General features: G+C 42.3%; 1 protein-coding gene across 16 annotated transcripts in view; it reads left to right on the top strand.

Moving 5' to 3' along the window:
• The first annotated feature begins 8,564 nt into the window (after positions 1-8,564).
• LOC120793967 (calcium/calmodulin-dependent protein kinase type II subunit gamma-like) overlaps positions 8,565-18,072 on the top strand; it is a 36,668-nt gene continuing 27,160 nt past the window's right edge. For all 16 annotated transcript variants that reach the window (XM_040134457.1, XM_040134449.1, XM_040134455.1 and 13 more), the window contains exons 1-2: positions 8,565-8,793; positions 10,937-11,031. In XM_040134457.1, the coding sequence (XP_039990391.1) occupies positions 8,729-8,793; positions 10,937-11,031 (160 nt within the window). In that variant the 5' untranslated portion in view covers positions 8,565-8,728. The remainder of the gene's footprint in view (positions 8,794-10,936; positions 11,032-18,072) is intronic.

Raw genomic sequence — 18,072 nt, 5'->3', positions numbered from 1 at the left:
ACTGCTGCCAGGTATCTGTGACTGTCACCATGGTCAGATCATCAGACAGAGAGAGCCATGGAGATGAAGAGTTGGGGTCCATGACCACAGGGGCTACAGATAAAACATAAGGACATGATGAAAACATTTCTTTATTGAGTTTCGTGACCAGAGGCAGAATTTGAAATAATTCAGGGTTTATGTGCCCCCAAACTTGTTGTGTTTTGTGATGCTCCTCATCTTCTACCACAGTTTGAACTGAAGGTTTTCCACATGTTTGCACACATTTAGCAGTGCTTGTGGAAGTAGCTGTAGATCAGGCAGTGCATTCTGAGCTCTGGAGCAAATTAAAGAGATTAAAGCATACGTTCGCATTTTTTTAAGTCTGTCTTAAAACAATAGTCACTGGACATATGTATGTTGAAATAATTATTGGTCTCAATAATCCTTCCTTGTGTCCGTAATTGCTGTGGAGAGATCCCTCTTTTGTACTAATAAAGAAAGCACATGAAACCTCATTCAAAATTCCATTCACATTTCTAACACTGCTAATAACCAGCCTTGTTTCGTCAATATTTATGTTTTTAGTGGCGTTTAACAAACACCGTTTTCCATAAGCCCTAGACGTTCAAGGGCTAAGTGTCACCGTTTGTCTTAGAATATGGAAAGAAATCCAGAGGAACGTGCTTTGTTTTTTCACAAAGACCAAAAAAAAAAGTGAATGAAAGATTGCATTGAGCTACTGAAGTTAGTGGAACAGAGGCCTGACTGGACATGACTTCAGATCTCTATACAGGTATGTGAGAATCGTTGAAAAAATTCTGTATTTATCCTTTGCAAATGTCTGCAAACAAAACAAGAAATGCATCATTAGTCTTCGGATCACATTGAATCAGACCTTTCCTGAATTTGAACTAGTACCTGTATGAATGAGTAGTCAGCCCCTAAGTCTTCCGTGTCTTTTACAGTGTCAGAGAGCGAGAACGTGTCTCTGCTCATCTCTGCGATCATCTGCATCACACGAATCTTATGAGTATCTTCTTCTCTTAATGCCACTATTCTGGCTTCTTCCTCTCTGTTGAGATGAAGCTTCTCAAAGTCCTCCTCCATCTTCTTCTCTGTGTCGCGGCTCTGAGTCTGTGGGTCATCGTAAGAACAAGAGGTCATCCTCTCTACTTATTACCGTGTTTAAGACTTGACTGATCAAATTCAAAAGTGCTGACAAACCTTGATGTGCTTAATTGATGAATCGCAGTACAGTTTGACTCTTTCAAAAGCTTCATGCTTCTCTTTGATGTTCCTTGAAGTCTGAAATAAAAATCTCACTTGAAGAAGAAAAACCTGAGCACTGGATCCAGCATGTGTAAGTCAATCAGTAATACCACTGGAAATTATTTTGTGCATAATCAAACCCAAGACTAATGAAGTGGCCCAGAAAGTAACCTTAGTCCCCCCATAACCCTCCTCTTTCTATAGCTGCTATTTATATCAGAAACACAAAAATGCACAAGAATATAAATGTTTGTTCACCACATTGACCAGTACCACATTTGTCATTCTTCCCAACTGGACATGAAAAAGCTGACAGCATATACAGTATAAATACAATACTGTGTAATTAAAGTAGTTGTTTAAATGGAAAAATAGATTTAGTAAGTAGTATTTTAGAATCAGTAACATAAACAAGGTGAGTCTACGGCCAAGCTAGCAGCTGCGAGGCAGCGCTTAGGCACAGCAGTGCTTTGTGCTAAATGCTGACGATAGCAGGCTAAAATGTTCACAATGACAATGCTAACCTGCTGATGTTTGGCAGGTATAATGCTTAGCATGTTCACCATCATAGTTTAGCCTGTGAGCATGGTAACATTTGTTAATTAGTACTAACCACAAAGTACAGCCGAGGCTCATGGGACTGTCATTAGTTTTTCAGGTATTTGCTCACAGACCAAAATTTAAGTTAATCAGCCTGACTTCTCTGTCTGTAGTTTTCGCTTACATTCTTCAGAGCAAAATTAATCGGACGTTCACTGTCATGCATGAATTGCAGACAAAGTGGGCTTTTCCGAGAGTTTTTACCCATCCATTGGTTGTGCACGCAGGTCCCAGAGAAGCTGTGGCCACACTGCAGCACCACAGGCCCAGTGAAATTAAGTGAGCCAATTGGACAAGAAATACCATGAGTGACAGTTGAATCTCTGTGTCTCTCTCGCAGCAGAGCACAGTGGCTCATACAACAGCTGTTCCGCTGGCCTATTTGGCAGCAAATCAAATAAACAAACATTCATTCTCTTTTGTGATTCCACATAAAGCTCAGGGCATCAGTTGCAGACTGTGACACAATTAGAAAACAACTAGTTACAACAAGACAATAAATTGGACAGTACAAATGGATCGATAAAGCATTATCCTTAAAAAAAATATGTAAAACATGGCTGTTCAAACTGCTCATATGTTACCATGCAGGCAGGAAACTTCCATACTATGATATTTTTACCTTCAGGTAACTGTAATGCAAGTTCATTATGATTCATTCTCAAGAGAATGTCCACTATAGTCTCCACAGCACCATCTCTCCCAAAAACCTGCACCAGTTTGTCCAAAGTTTCCTCTCTGGTAGCGTTCTGCAGCTGGGACGTCGGGATGGGTCGGGATCCCTCTCTCTCATTCAGGGCCGAGCACCACTGAAATCTCTTCAGCTCGTCTTCATTCAGCCGATGCAGGTGATCTTTCATCCATTTTTTCAATTTGCACAGGTGCTGTCATTCTTAACTCTCAGCGAGGAAACAGTCAGTAGATGAATTTCTTAAGAGCTGTGAACTGACCGTGACAAAAAAAAACAAGAAGTTAGAATTAATTAATGAAACGAAATACATTTAGGAGCACCAAGAACCTCGTCAATAGAAACAGAGCTGGTTTGACTTGGACTGGTTAACAAAGTTTAAGTTCACCGTCTTATTAGAAGTATTATGATTTGTTATAATTTTGTTTTCCAGGAGTTACATTTGTCTTCAGGACAAAACTCTTTATATACGTCTCTGTATATAGAGAGAGAGACAAAAACATAAAGGATACAAACATCCATCCCAATTAAATGGCGGTACTTCACAGAGCATTTACTGTTTGTGTTTCTTTCCATTTCAGTCTCCACACAGTTCTGTTACTCAGTGTTCTCCATCGACCACAGAATTGCTATAGTTTTTATATTATTATAATGCAACGGATTTCTCGTGAGTGTGGGATCAACCATTTTAAAGCACCAGTGCAGTGAACAATTGCAATCCTTATGGGGTCAAAGTGCTGTTTTTCCTGTACCAGTCTTACATGCTGCAGCTTTGCCTGCCGAACAGATGGTGGAGGCAAAGTCCATTTTATGCTGCGCCAGTTTTACCAATATCAGTTTGGACCAAAGTGGGTTTTTTTCGTAAATCCTGGAAAAATCAATAAACATGGATCTCTAGAGTGCTTCCAGTAAATTAAACTACACAGTAAAGTCTGTATGTAACATTAAAGGTTAGGTTCACAGTTTTTCAAGTCTGTCTGAAAACAATAGTCAGCTACCCATATGAATGTTCAGACAGATCTTGCGTTCTGTAATCATTCCTCTTGCTCATACTGCTTATTAACAGATCCCCTCTTGATGCACTTTCAGTGTAAATAATGGGGGACAAAATCCACAGTCCTCTTTCCGTGCAAAAATGTATTCAAAGCTTAATATGAGACTTCAGAAGTCTGAGTTAGACGAATCAACTGGATATCTTTCAAAGTTAAAGCCTTTTTAGCACAAATTTCCCTCTTTTTGTTACGATCCCTCCACTGCAGCTCAACAAAGAAACACTTTCCATTGAAACTCAAACAGGGAATTATATACTAAAAAGACAATAAAATTCAACTGCAATAGAAAGCAACAGAGCTAGTGACATGATAACAGAATAGGCGATGTACAGTAATGACTATCTAGTTTATTTAAACTGATGTTAGCTAGTGCTAGTCAAGCTAAATCAAAATAAATCAAGTTCTAAATCTTCATTAGCATCATTTGCTGCTCACCTTTGTTTTTTGGGCTAAATCCAGTATATTCATCAATATTTCGATATTATTGTTCTTCTTCCATATTTCCTTGAGCAAGTGCTGACTTTAACTTTTACTCTTTCTGGTGTCAGTTTCTGTTCAGCACTTCACTTAACTGACCTCTTGTGGAGAGAGCTGAGCGCTGCATTACATTACCCAAACGCTTCCACAAGATGAATGATCACAATGATAATATTAATATGTGAAGGAGAGGGGGAAAAAAAAAAGAAAAATCACAAACTGTAGCCTACTATTTATGTTGGCTACGGCTGGATTACCAATCGGGCAGGGCGGGCAACCCTCAGAGTGCCCACACCCCCCCTGGAGCCCCATGGGGCCCCTAAAAGCTTTTGGTGTGGCAATTGATTTATGGTAATTTGATTAATTGTAACCTGGTTCGGGAATACGGGAACACACACCACTAAAAGTATCACGGTATCCACAAGCATGATTCAGGTGATCTTGTGGCCCTGTCCTAAAGAGGGGGCCTTCATCAAAATCTAGTTTTCAGACCTTCATTATTTCAGATGATATTTTGCTGTTATTGTGCATTGTCTGAAATTACAGTAATATGGGATTAATTCGATTACCGCACAGCAAAACATAGGGCCGTGTACTAGTCCCGGACAAGGAATCAATTTCCTCATAAAATATTTCCAAAGCAGATTTTATTTATTAATTTATTACGTCCATGATTACTAGCTGGCAGTAGTCTTCTTCCCTGCCGTTGCTGGTGCATTGTCACATTTCTCGGATCAGGGGAACAGTGAAACAACTGACAGAATTGTGTATCGCTTTACCTGTGCGCTCGTGTGCATTTGAGAACAAACAAAACAGGGACCCATTCACATTGCTCCATAGTGTTACTAGTGATTAAAAACTCCACAGGGTACCTATAATGGGGGCCCAGCAGCTCATTTTTGCCTAGGGCCCCCCTAACAGCTTAATCCAGCCATGATGATGGTACTGCCCAAGTTTAAAGGAAAGGTTCACATTTTCTCAAGTCTGTCTTGAAATAATACCCTCACGCCCATATGTGCATTGAAACAGTTTTGCTTGCTGTAATCATTCATCCTATTAATACTGGACATTAAAAGATCCCTGCCTAGCATGCTTTGAATTAAAGTGATGGGAGAGAAAGTCAGTCTTGTTTTGTGCAAAAATATGTTCTACAATATCTTTCAAGTGTATCTGAAGTTAATATGAGCCTTCGGGAGCCTCATTTTATCTAAACAAGTGGGAATCTTCCAGAGTTATTGTGTTTTTACTGTGAAATTCTCTCTTTGTGTTTCCACCTGACAGTATCAAGGTTTCCATCCAAATGTATTGCAAATTTTAACCAAATTCCAAGAAAATCGACAAAAGAAAATTCAAATTAATTCGTGTTTCCACCAACTACCATTGTAAAGGACTTCTTATCGGCTACTATGAACAGGAAGCATGATCACAGCAAAAAAAACTGTTTCAGTGTGCTGTAGAAATAGGCACCTGACTATTGCTAATCTGTCATTTAATATGCATTTTAATTCTCCTCATGTTCCATTTTTTAGGAAGGTTTGAGGAGGCAGTTTTGGTTAATTTAAAATAATAAGGTTATAGCTGATGGATTTAGTTTTCAGTAGCCCTGGGTAGAGTCCACATGGAGTAATCAAAGGCATCCATGAGCAGTCAGAGCTTGACAGGGATGTGTTTTTGAATTTCTACCAGTGCCCCTGAAGTGTCTATGTTTGCCTGAGTGAAAAATAAAAGTATCAAGAGTTTGAAACTCTGAATGACTAAACTCTAAAATCATCAACAAAAAGGGTTGAGTATGTGTTACCTCTGATATTTACTGTGACGTTCAAAGCTGTACCATTACTTATTTATCCTGGCCAAGCTGACCGAGCACACTGGCATTTCATCAGCAACACCCTGCTTTTTCACCCGAACGGCTACACACATGGACGCCCGGATGCTGCCAAACACGACCGTGGACAACTGACTCGCTGAGCAGCTGAGGGTCGGTAGCTTATCGCTCCGGGGCGTCACGACAGTATCTGCTGAAGCAAGAAAGAGCGTTACTCATTCACTTCCCCCAGTCAGATTATTTCTACAAAACAGTGGTTAACGGGGCTGTCATGACTCAGCTCTTGGCCCCTTCCACCCTCTCAGTTGAGATGATGTAACAGATGGCATATTCACCCTCATTAGTCACAACAAATGAAAAGTCATGCCTAAATGTATCACAGCTAGTGAAGCTCTGATTGCACAATTAGTAACTACTCTGGATACAAACAGAGCTTCAGTTTGCCATGGGAGTCCGCTACAAACAGAAATGTGATATTTTGGCTCTGCAGATCATACCACAGGACTGTTTAGCTCCAAAAAGGCATGGAATTATATAAATTTAAGCAAGTCTTGAATGTATGCATTCCTGCAAGCTTCAACTGCCCCCATACAAAAAGACAAGTGACATAAAGATGGATAGATTTTCTCTACTGCTGATTTCTACTACTGGATAATACTAGATAGGTTTCCTCTCCTACCTCCACCTACAGGATTCGATAAAGGAAATTTGTGAGGTGAACTTAAGGTAGCGAAAAATGCACACCCAGTGCACAACTTCTCCATTCAATCGCTGCTCAGTTACTGAAGATTGTTAAAAAAAAAACGGCATCCATACCTAGCCATCAGCTTTCCCAATTAGCATTTACTCTGAGCTTGGGTAGATCCCACTTGCAAGGTGTGACTACATCAACATCTTTTCGCCATTTTAGAAATGCTGCGTGTGTTTTTCATGGCAGGGTGGCATAAGAACACTAAGTGAGTCAACGTGACTGGCTGCTATCTTCCTGTACGCTTTCCATTGCAAAATCAAGACAGAAGCTGACATAAAAGACTCGGCTTCTTTATCATGTCACTGTGAAGTCATAATCAGCTGGAGTGGAGAGTCAGAGTCAACACACACTTGTCAGGTGCATAGTGTATAACATCCCTAGATGAAGATGGCAATAAGTCTGGTTGTGATAATACTAAAATAATAATACTACAATATGGAAAATCACGCACAGACTTTCTATCTTCCTTTGCTGATTTCAGCTGACACCATCCTACTTTCTCTTCACTCGGCCTCCCGTGCTCTCACTCCTCTTCCCTCCTCTGCTTCTCTGTCTCTCATCAAGCGGGCAAGGCATAGTGTGTGGTTGGTGTGAGATAACAAAGGCTGAGGAGTTCACCATTATATAACTTCTGTGGAGGCTGAGGAGGTGGAGGAAGAGGAGGAGAGGCAGCAGGGTTAGCACGTAGGAAAAGGAGGGCAGGAAAGGGCCAGTAGCCTACATTGCAGTGCTCATTTGTCTTACACATAACACACGAACATGCACACACACACACACACACACGCTGTCCTCCTTTTCCTGCTCTCCATCACGGATTCAGCTGGCTGCATTTGCAGATATGGCCTCATAATATTTGAACTTGTCAGTGTTTCAGCTTTGTGTTCCCACGCTGACAACCACGCATCAAGTGAAATCACCATTTTGCTCTCCCTTCTCTCTGACAGTGTCTATGTGCTGTTCGCTGTCCCACCTCTAAGCTAAAGTACTGAGCAGGCAGCCACACGCACATACAAACACACACACATACAAACACACACACACACAGACACACACGGGGCCTCTAACTAACTCTCAAGCTCTATGGCTCCCTCCAGCCCCTAAGCCTGTCCTCTGATGGCCTCCCACTCATGCCACATTAAACATTTAGTGAGGCACTGTGGATCTTTGTGACACCATCTTTTAGCGCCACCAAGCTAACAGCCCTCACACTGTGGAAAAACATAGGTGCACGCTCGTCAGTGGAAACCTGATACAGCAGTCACACTATTCCCTCTACCCATCCCTATCTCTCTTATGCACATACGCATGCGCATGCTCTCGAATGCAAAGGCAAAATCAGTGAGAGAGCAAGACCTGCATTAATCAATACTGATCTGTAAAGTGTGTGTGTCTGTATGTGCATGTGCATGGACTTATGCAGTGTGTGTGTGTGTGTGTGTGTGTGTGTGTGTGTGTGTGTGTGTGTGTGTGTGTGTGTCGCAGTTTGCCCCTCTGCTGCAGTGAGGTGTGACCCAGGGTTGGGTGTATCCCAACCAGTGCAGTAAAATGCTGCTCTGATATTTTCCTGCAATATTTTTTCAAGACATGAAAAGAGACAGGAACTGGATGTCAACGCAGTTTTCTGATCCAGGAATATGCACCGTCGAGGGATAGTGTACCTTTCAGCAGTATGTCACCTTATGATGATCTACTATCCCCTCAAAAGAAGGTTTATATAGTCTAAACAAGGCAAAGAATTCAGCACCTTCTCCCCACATTTTCAGTGACTTCATTGAACCAGAGGCCTTGGTCTCATGCTGTAGGAGCCCATTCTCGCGAGGATTCCTCCCCTTTACTACAGTCACACACATACACACACACACACACACACATATACATCATCATCATCATCACTCCTCCTCCTCCTCCTCCTCTCGCCAGCCCCTCCCTTTCCGTCTCTGCTCTCCTCTCTCCTCTTCAGCCTTGCCTGCCTGTCAGAAAGGTACTCCAGTGTTGGAGGCTAGGCTACCCTCCTCCCGGACCCCGTACGAGAGCCAGCCGCCGTCGTACCCCAAGGCTCGGGCTCCCCTCTCACGGCTCCGACCATGGCAACCACCGCTACTTCCACCAGGTTCACCGACGAGTACCAGCTGTACGAGGAGCTCGGGAAGTAAGCGGCAGTCGTAACGTTACAGTGTGCATCGTGTTTGTCTTGTCGTTTTGTCCCCCACCCCCGCAACCTCGCCTCACATTATTTCTGCTCAGCCAGCTAGCGGGCGAGAGCTAACCAAAATAGCTTACGGACGAGTCGCGTTGAGGGCTTCAGTAATCTTGTCAGTGGATGTTGTTGTTGTCGTGGTGCAGTCAGGCTAAATAACCGCCGCTATCGGCTAACTAGCTCACCCTGCAGTAACGGAGAACAGCGCACCGACGTTCAGTTACTAGCCAGCGAGCTACCATGCTGATATTGATAAACTAGCCGAGTTAGCCCGCTAGCGTTGCGTCTTTTTAAGTGTCTAATGGTGATGAATATACCAGACAGGCTGGTGCATTAACAGCCGTCGGCCCTTCCGTGTTTGCTAGCCGGTATTTTCTGATCTGCTGGACCCGTCAGCGGGGCCCCGAGAGACGCCGGATACGTAGCCCTGTGACATTTCACTGGCCCACGGGTCTGACAGCTCCGTGCGGGCTCCGTAGTTAGACCAGAGGCTGTGGTCGGTAGCTAGCTAGGCCGACCACTTTTTTTTCCGAGCAGCTGCAGATGATTTGTATAACCGTGTTGAGTAACGTTACGTACCCCTGGATCACTTAATGAGGAAGTTATTCGGTCCAGGCTGCGCTGCTATGTTTGCACTGTAATGCCCGTGCGCTCAGCACACCAGCTGGCCCGATCGTCATGTTATCAATAAATGCATTGTAGTTGTGGCCCATAAACGGAGGGAATCGAAAAGCACTGGCAGTTTTAACGGCAATTTGGCGTTTACTGTGCAAGAGGCAGTGACGTGTTTTCTCGGTATTCCGATGACGGCAAGAGAACCGGTCCGCTACCTCCTCTGTTTCATCATCACGATCATCAGCAGCGGCCGCAGCATCTGTTGTTCTTGGCCGGTGAAGGGCCCCCCCATCCCCCCTGTTGTACCCAGAGCGGCGGCGGCAGGGCGACATTGGCTCTGTAAAGACACACCGGCCCATAAGTTCCAGCTGCCATTTCCACTATCTGCCTAATAATTGACAGCAATCTTGGCACTGATTGCACGGCCAGTGCACTCGCACACATACATACACACCTACACACCTACACATCCTTCACAGTGTATCTGGGCTCCACTGCCCCTGAGTCCTCCATAGACTGACCAATTACCTCGGGTTATGTTTCTCTACCAGCTTGTTAATGCATTTTGCTCCATCATAGGTTATTAACGTCAAGTCACTGAGTTTTATTTCTGTCACCTGTCACCTCTCATTTACTGGTAAATAATTGAAACTAAGAGCAGAGTGGTAGGAGCAGAGTGCGGCAGAAAGTAGCAACCCTCCATATATCATCAAGAGTAGTAAAGAGCAGCCTTCCACTTTCAGGGAAAACTGTGGAGGGCCAGATACTGCAGGCTGTGCATGCTGTGATATAGGCACTATGAGAGTCGTGCACAATTACTTTTTCTGTGATGCTCAAAATTGAATGATCACCATAGAAGCTAGCAGGTGAAAAATATGGAGCGTTCATCTAGGTCTCCGGCATATTAGAGTTGTTTTATAATGTGTAATGCACTTCCTTTTCTGCTTGAGTAGATTTATAACTGAACGTTGTTACCTTCTGAGTGCATTAAATGCTTCCCTATTGTTGTGCGCGATGAAGCCCGTTCTGTGTGGTGGCTATGGGAATTTGAATCTCATTTGGAGCAGTAGGTTGCATTGTATTGTGTGCCTGTTAAAGATTATCAAAAGTATGTGGGCATTCATTTATAATCCAAAACCTGAGCTGATATCAGCACTCATGCTGGAGAAGCTTGTTATTATGATTCTGGTTTTGCTTGGTTGTTGCTCATGTTTTCAGGTTGTATATGCTGATGCTGTGATAGTAATGACTGTAAACTCTTTTTGTGTGTGTGTGAGTGTGAGTGTGAGAGAGAGAGAGAGAGAGAGAGAGAGAGAGATAGAGAGAGAGAGAATGAGAGAGACCAAGATTGTTAGCATACACAAACAAACCAGTGCCACACGCATGGATCCAGTTTCAAATGTCACACTGAGTGTATGTTTGAGAGAGTGAGCGTGTGAAATGGAATTGATTTTTGGTTGTTTATGTTCTTTCTTCTTAGGGGAGCTTTTTCAGTGGTGCGTAGGTGTGTAAAGAAGTCATCAGGACAGGAATATGCTGCAAAAATCATCAACACTAAGAAGCTGTCTGCAAGAGGTACGACAACACCGACACACCATGCACACTCACACAGACTCTGATATCTGCATGTTTGCTATGTTTGTGATGCATATTGGAAAGGGGCTCTATATGGTACATATCGTTTTTATTACCTTAGTGGTCTTTGTATACAGTAAAGGGTCTGGAAATTCTATTGAGAAGCAGATCATAGATAAAATAACTGTTTGGGAGTAATCCAGTGAACTAAATGCCTGACAAATCAAGTTACCTCATCCTATTGATACCGATATCCTATAAATTCAATACTGCCAAAAAACAGTTCAGCTGACTGATTTGCAGTTTTTCCTGCTATACCTTAACAGATATTCAAGGTATAACTACCCTGGTATTGTGTAACAAAATCTCTACTGGTTCATGTCTTCTGGCCCACTGTATATATATCATCATATCATCCAGCCTTATTGGAAAGTATGCGTATAAACAAGAGCCCCATAATTCCAGTAGCAGACGAAATCTGTTATTCAATCATTGTGTCTGTGGGAAGTTTTAATCAGCAACTTCTTGATGGTTTAATGACTCTTTATGAACGCTGTATTGAATAACTCTCAATCGCTCCTCTGTGGTATCATTAGAAAACCGCTGCACAATGAATTGATCCAAATTGCTAAGAAGCTCTTCATGGCTACGGCACATGGATAGGACTGAAATAAAGTAATGTGAACTGGCAGGATATGTAGGATTTTTCTTGTCTGCTATCTTGTTAATTGTTGCCTTGGTGTATTCACATGGTTCCACAGTTCGCTCCTGAATTTAACTGTCGCATTACCTGTGCATCTCTGTATAGATCCACACCCCCGTGCACATGCCTTGTGTGACGTGCCACATTATAATGATGACGTGAGCTCATGTCAGTGTGTCAGAGCCTCCCCTGACTGAGATACTTAATAGCTTTCTCCTTTTTTTAACTGACAAATTAGGCCTGCACTCCTTCCTGACATTCACACACACCTGGATTCCTTTGTTCTCCTTACCTGCACACTCTCATTACCTCTGTGCCTCTCTTTCTCTGCTAGCCTCTTTCCCTCATTGCCTTTCTCTTGTATTTCTGAGAAGGGGGATTGGTTTGTATTTAGGCTAATCCACTTATGCTAAATGTATCTCATCAACGACTAAGACCCCATGGATTCCATAGGCGCCTCCCTGTTTGCCCTGTTGTTGTCTGTGTGTGTGTGTGTGTGTGTGTGTGTGTGTGTGTGTGTGTGTGTGTGTGTGTGTGTGTGTGTGTGTGAGTGAAACAGTGAAAGAGAGACAGAGAGAGTAGAGTGCTAATAGAGCATAGCTGTATTGTGAGGCATCTGTGAGTGTGTTGTAATGCTATTATTGTTCTGTCCCTGCCATCAAGTGTCTACATAGGGCAGCTCCTGGTATTAATGTCCCACCAAGGAAAAGTATGGGCTCAGCAGAAAACAGTTGGCTCTTCACTGAGGCAGGGAGTACAATGTAGGCCTGTGTATATGTGTGTGTTTGCCAGGGGAGAAGAAAGCCATCCAATGGAGGAGGAGGAGATTTTTAACAGTATAGTCTTGCAAGCAGATCAGTGACACTCCGCACCAGGGAAGCAAGGTGAAATGAGACAGAACGAGACACTAGAGAGTGAACGAAGGAGAGAACAAGAGGATTTTGTGCTAAGAGAAGAATTGCGGTAGGCTGCCTGGCTGACGCAACATGCACCTACACGCACATAAAAAACCAACGTCCACACACAGAGGCAGCCAGTGCGTGAGCAGGCAGCTTGCCCGGTAGGATTTGGGTGGGTTTTTTTTAGCCCGATGGGGTGAGTGTGATCTCACGCGTGGCCTGGTGGGTAAGTCTCTCAAAGCTCTGGTAAACACTGCAGTAATCTGAGGAGGGGGGAGGGGGAAAGGGAGGCAGGCAGGGAGAGGAAGGAAGGAAACGAAAGAAGGAAGGATGTGAGGGAGGGAGGTCAGGGATGGATGTAGGCAGTTGGCTGTGGGATAGTCCAGCCTACAGGCAGTTGGAGGTGGATCCGAATGGGCAGCAGTGTACACAATACACATCCACACTCACAAAAACATACACCTGATTCTCACCCAGAGATTAAGGGTCTTTAATACCATCTCGTTTGTAGTGTTTTTTGTCTCTATATATTTTTAATATACTGCAAAACTCTATCGATGATATTAGTTTTAGATGGCAGTACTCAAATTGCTGCATTGGTGTGAGACCACTTTCACTACGCAGAACGAATGCTCTTCTTTTTTTTTGTCCTTTTTTTTTGTTGTTGATGAGTGAAGTGACTTGAAATTAGATGGCTGCTGCATTGTCTGCTGCAACACTGCGTGTATGTATGTGTGTGTGAGAGAGAGCGAGTGAGTCAGAGTGAGACAGACTATCCTCTTTAATGCACTTCCCTAATACTTTTCCTCTTCATCATTTTTTTTTTTTAGTGTCCTATAGTTAGTGTCCTGGGGATGTATGATCGTCCCAGTGAAAATAATTTAAGTTGTGCTACTTAACTGATATATTTATTGATCAGCAATTTACCAAAATCCTGCCTGTTAATTCCAAGCTCACCTCCTGCAAGAAAAGACTGTTTCCGAATTACTGCTGCCAAACCACAAAGATTAAGCCATCGTTTCCCATGATTATTGCCAGGGTTCAGACCTCTGAATCACTGCCCGCATCGCTGATGTGGGCAGTGATTCAGATAGGTTTAGTGTTGTAGTCAATGATGACTATTTTCCCCTGGATGGAGAAGCAGCTGACTAATGAAAACTTTGTCGTCAGGATTAGGATTGGGGACGTCATCTTCCTACGTAGCTAGCTAACTGGCTATATCCATGGGAAACAGTGATGGAAAAATGGCCACAAAAATGGATGATGATACAGGGATGATACCAAAAGAATTGTACAAGTTGTTGTGAGTGGACTTAAAGAAATATCAGCATATTTTTTTAATCACCATGAAAAACATTTAGTGAACTATTCCCAGCAACAGCTACCACAGCTTCTTTGTTGACTAAAATGGGCTAACATTAATAAGATGTCAACCTGAATAGTGAAGTGAAACAAAATGGCACTTCAGTCCGGTTATCAGGCTACCCTGGGACTGTTTCCTGCCATTGATCAAAAATTGAATCTAGGGCTTTGTCCGAATTGGTGGTGTGTAGTGGTTACCATGGTGACTCTAATAGGTCTGGCACAATTAGTCGCCGTAATCAATGGCGTCGCCGCTGAAAATGCGTCGACAACAATATTTCAAAGTGGCACATTGTTTTTTTTTCTAAAATATTTGATTTCATTGTAACAAAAGTTTTTTTTTATTTTTTATTTTTTTGTCAAAATCATTACGTAGGTGCTGCGTCAGTGACGTCACTCATTTTTGGCTCTAATTATTAGTTGGCTCCAGTCAACACTACAGTTTTAGAAAATGGCGGCTGCAGCAGAGTCCGACTCGCTTCAGTGTAAAAGTTTCCAAAAATCCAAGTCTTCGAAAGTATGGGAGTACTTCATATTATTATAAAACAAAAAGCTGGTTTTTGCACATTGCAAAGTTGCAATGGCGAACCACAGCAGCACCAGCGATTATGCATGAGCATCTGAGGAGAAGACACACAGGTGCTATTCCAGTTGATGGACTGCCAGAAAATGCAAGACCACTGTAAGTGTTTTCTATTCATTGGTAGGGAGAGTTTTCTGACCTCTTTTGTCCCTGTAGTTGCCAAATAAACTTATAAAGTCGTCTGCCTGCTACCTCAGAATCTACATTAGAATAAGTGTTTGAGAAAATGTTTAGGCTAGAATCTGGGTTTATTCTTCGTTGATTGATTGTGCCTGTGTGTGTGTGTGTGTTCACATTGGGCTTGTTGGGACATGTACCTTATCCTATTATTTTATCTCTGTCATTATTTTAAGCACATTTCTTTGTGTAGGGAATGCATTAAAAAACAATAGATAATGTTTGAATAATTGTTATTAAATGATCGAAAATTAATTGTTTAGATTAATCAACTAATCTGTTAGATATAGATAGATTAATCAATTGAAAAATAGTCTTTAGTGGCAGCCCTAGACTATAATGGCAGTTGATTTTGCATTTGAAAATTCCAGTTCTGACCCTGTGTTTTACAAGGTGAAGCAGCAGATCAATACCAGTATAATTTGACAAGCTTTTTGCTTTAGAGAGCCAAAGTTAAACCAGACCTTCTGGGCTCTGTTACAGAAGCAAGAAAACATCATTCAAAATCCCACTGACATTTGTAACTACACTAATAACTAAAAATACATCCTTGGGACAGAGTTTGGGACAGTATGTCATGTTGCACACTATGTCTAGATGAAGATGATGTTTTTTTGTAAAACGATCTAATATCATTGTTAGACATTTTGTGTTTTTTAGCAGCCATTAACTCCATTACTCAAAAGCCCAAGATGTTCACTGGCTAAACGTCACTGCTTCATTTAAAAAATAAAAAATGAAAATAAAAATAAAATAAAATAAATTAAATTAAATAAATAAATAAATAAATAAATAAAAATTATAGTAATAATAATAATTAAAAAAGAAGATTCCATGAGCCAGTCGAGGGATCGTGGTTACCTCAGACATGTCTGTAATAACTGCAGGATATAGAGGAGTGGACTCTGTAAAACATTTTTTATACAGCTAAGATAACAGCTAAAAAATTGGAAAAGTGTCTGTAGAATAAGTTTAGTACCTGAGCTCATGGGAGCTGTAGATATTTCTGGGGTCACAAAGTAATCATTGTTTAACTTTGTGAAGATCACAAAGCGTTTGATTTCTCATAGCAGCTGCCGTAGTGGATGGCGAACTCTCTTAAAATATAGGAAGTAAACCCCAGACACTTGCTTCACTTTTCAGAAAAGCCATTGAAAGAAATTCCTGAATGAGAGAGCATTGAGTCACTACTAGTGGAACAGAGACTAGCCCACATGTCACATCATGACCTTTTGCTCTCAACGTTCAGCATATCTTTCTGCCAAGTACGTGGGTGGGACTATTCATCCAATTAGCCTGTTACATTACAAACATTTGGGGTGTTGCAAATTGACATTGCAATTGGTTTAAAAGATGTTTTTCAGTAATAGTTTTTGTAGGGCATTAGACTGTTTCGAGTAAAATAGGAAAAAAAAAAATACAGTAACAAAAGAGGAGCAGGTATCTAAATTATGAACCATTTCTTGAACATTTGCTATGTGTAAATATTAGGGATGCACCAACTCTCAGTATTTATATCAGTCAGTATTTTGGGGGAAAAAAGGTACAATCTGGTATGAACTACGGACAAATATGCCCTAAAATGGCATGTTAATATTTATCTAGCCAGACTATGTGCAAATTGTCAAAGTGAATATGAACGGTATCTTAATAGCTCAATGGGTATTAAAGAGGAAAAACTAACTATTGCACTGCTATCAGTGTTAATGCTGTTTATCAGAGAAGAAAATGTGATATTGTGGCATATTTGTTAAATATCCTCTGAAAACACCATTACTTGACCCCAAAATACTGGCACAGTGTCGATATTGTAGTGTTTGATTTTGTCAGTATTTCCCAGTACTTACAGTTTGGATGTAAATTTGCTTGAAACAGATTGAACTCGATCCTCAAGCCTTCAGTCAGATTGTCTGCTTTGGATGTGTGGCGTGGGGGGGGACCAGTTTGAGTTATATAACTTAAAGGGCTTTTTGAGGGTTAAGACTTTGTTTCAGGGTTCAGGTAAGAATTAGGTTAGGGTAAAGGTTGGGGTGAAGTATTAAATTGTGATGGTTGAGGTTAGGGTAAGGGGCCAGGGAATGCATTAAGTCAATGACGGGTCCCCAGGAATGTAGTAAAACAAGTGCGTGCGTGTGCATGTGTATGCATATGTGTGTGCGCGCGGGTATGTGTATTTGTTGGGCCTTATTCATCCTCCTCAGCTGATGTAACATGGCTGTGGGCCCGCCCCATGGCAAAGCAGATGGCCAATTAGAGAGCAGCAGGAAGTGCCAGTAATTACCCTCCAGCCCTCTCTTTCCTGTCTTCTTCTACCACACGCTCTCGCACCAACAAATAAGGAGATTGAATGAATTAGTGAGTGCTGCAGTGACACTGCACCAGGGTAGCCAGCTATGCACACACACACACACACACACACACACACACACACACACACACACACACACACACACACACAGACAGAGAGAGGGGAGCTGTGTTCCTCCTCTAGCAAATGGACGTTCCACGTAATCCTCCCTCCTTCTTTCTGTCTGTCCCTCCGTCCTGTATCAATGGTGTAATTTGGAGGTTTGGGTCTCTCCCTTATTCACTCGCTTTCTCTCAGATGAGGGAAGTCTATACCTGCAGGGAGACGACAGGGAGGGTAGAGGAAAGTGGATGTCGAGAATGTAGCACCATGTTAGTGTACAGAAGACAGCTCTTCAAAACACCTGACAGCAGCTTTAAAACTGTCCAAGTTAGCAACAAGTCAGGGAAAATCAGGCAAAGAAAGGGTAGACAAAACAGAGACTGTTGCAGAGAGGGATGCAGAAAATGACGCTGCTTTTAATAATAACGTGCTCTTATATTATGCCTGTACATACTGTGCTGCATTTGTAGAAGAACAGTTGGGTAAGGTGATAGTTAATTGCTCAGCAACAGCATGTGAATTTTATCTGAAGCTGTTGCTGCACTGGGGAAATGAATGCAAATCTTAGTGAGGCTGCCTCATTGTCTGTTAAGTGTGTGTGAGGTGTGGCGTACTCGCCATGGAGCTGTGGGGTTGAGTTGGCTTCACCACAGTGATAACGCACACGCACACATCGACACACTGAGTCATACTGGATCTTCGCTAGTTACCACAAGTGACCTCTGACCTCATCTGCATGGCTGTAACATGGCCATGGCTACAGCCTCCCAAAGTGACTGGAGGGAGTAGTATTATATCACAGTGTCATGTGGTTCACACACCGACATCTCACACAAACACGTGCTGACATAATGCTTCAGGATTCGGTAGAATCTTCAAACAAGGATGTTGGTTTGGCCATGAGGCT

This window comes from Xiphias gladius, chromosome 9 (assembly GCF_016859285.1).
Source record: "Xiphias gladius isolate SHS-SW01 ecotype Sanya breed wild chromosome 9, ASM1685928v1, whole genome shotgun sequence".
Classification (NCBI taxonomy): domain Eukaryota; kingdom Metazoa; phylum Chordata; class Actinopteri; order Istiophoriformes; family Xiphiidae; genus Xiphias; species Xiphias gladius.
This window is presented reverse-complemented; position numbering and strand designations above follow the sequence as displayed.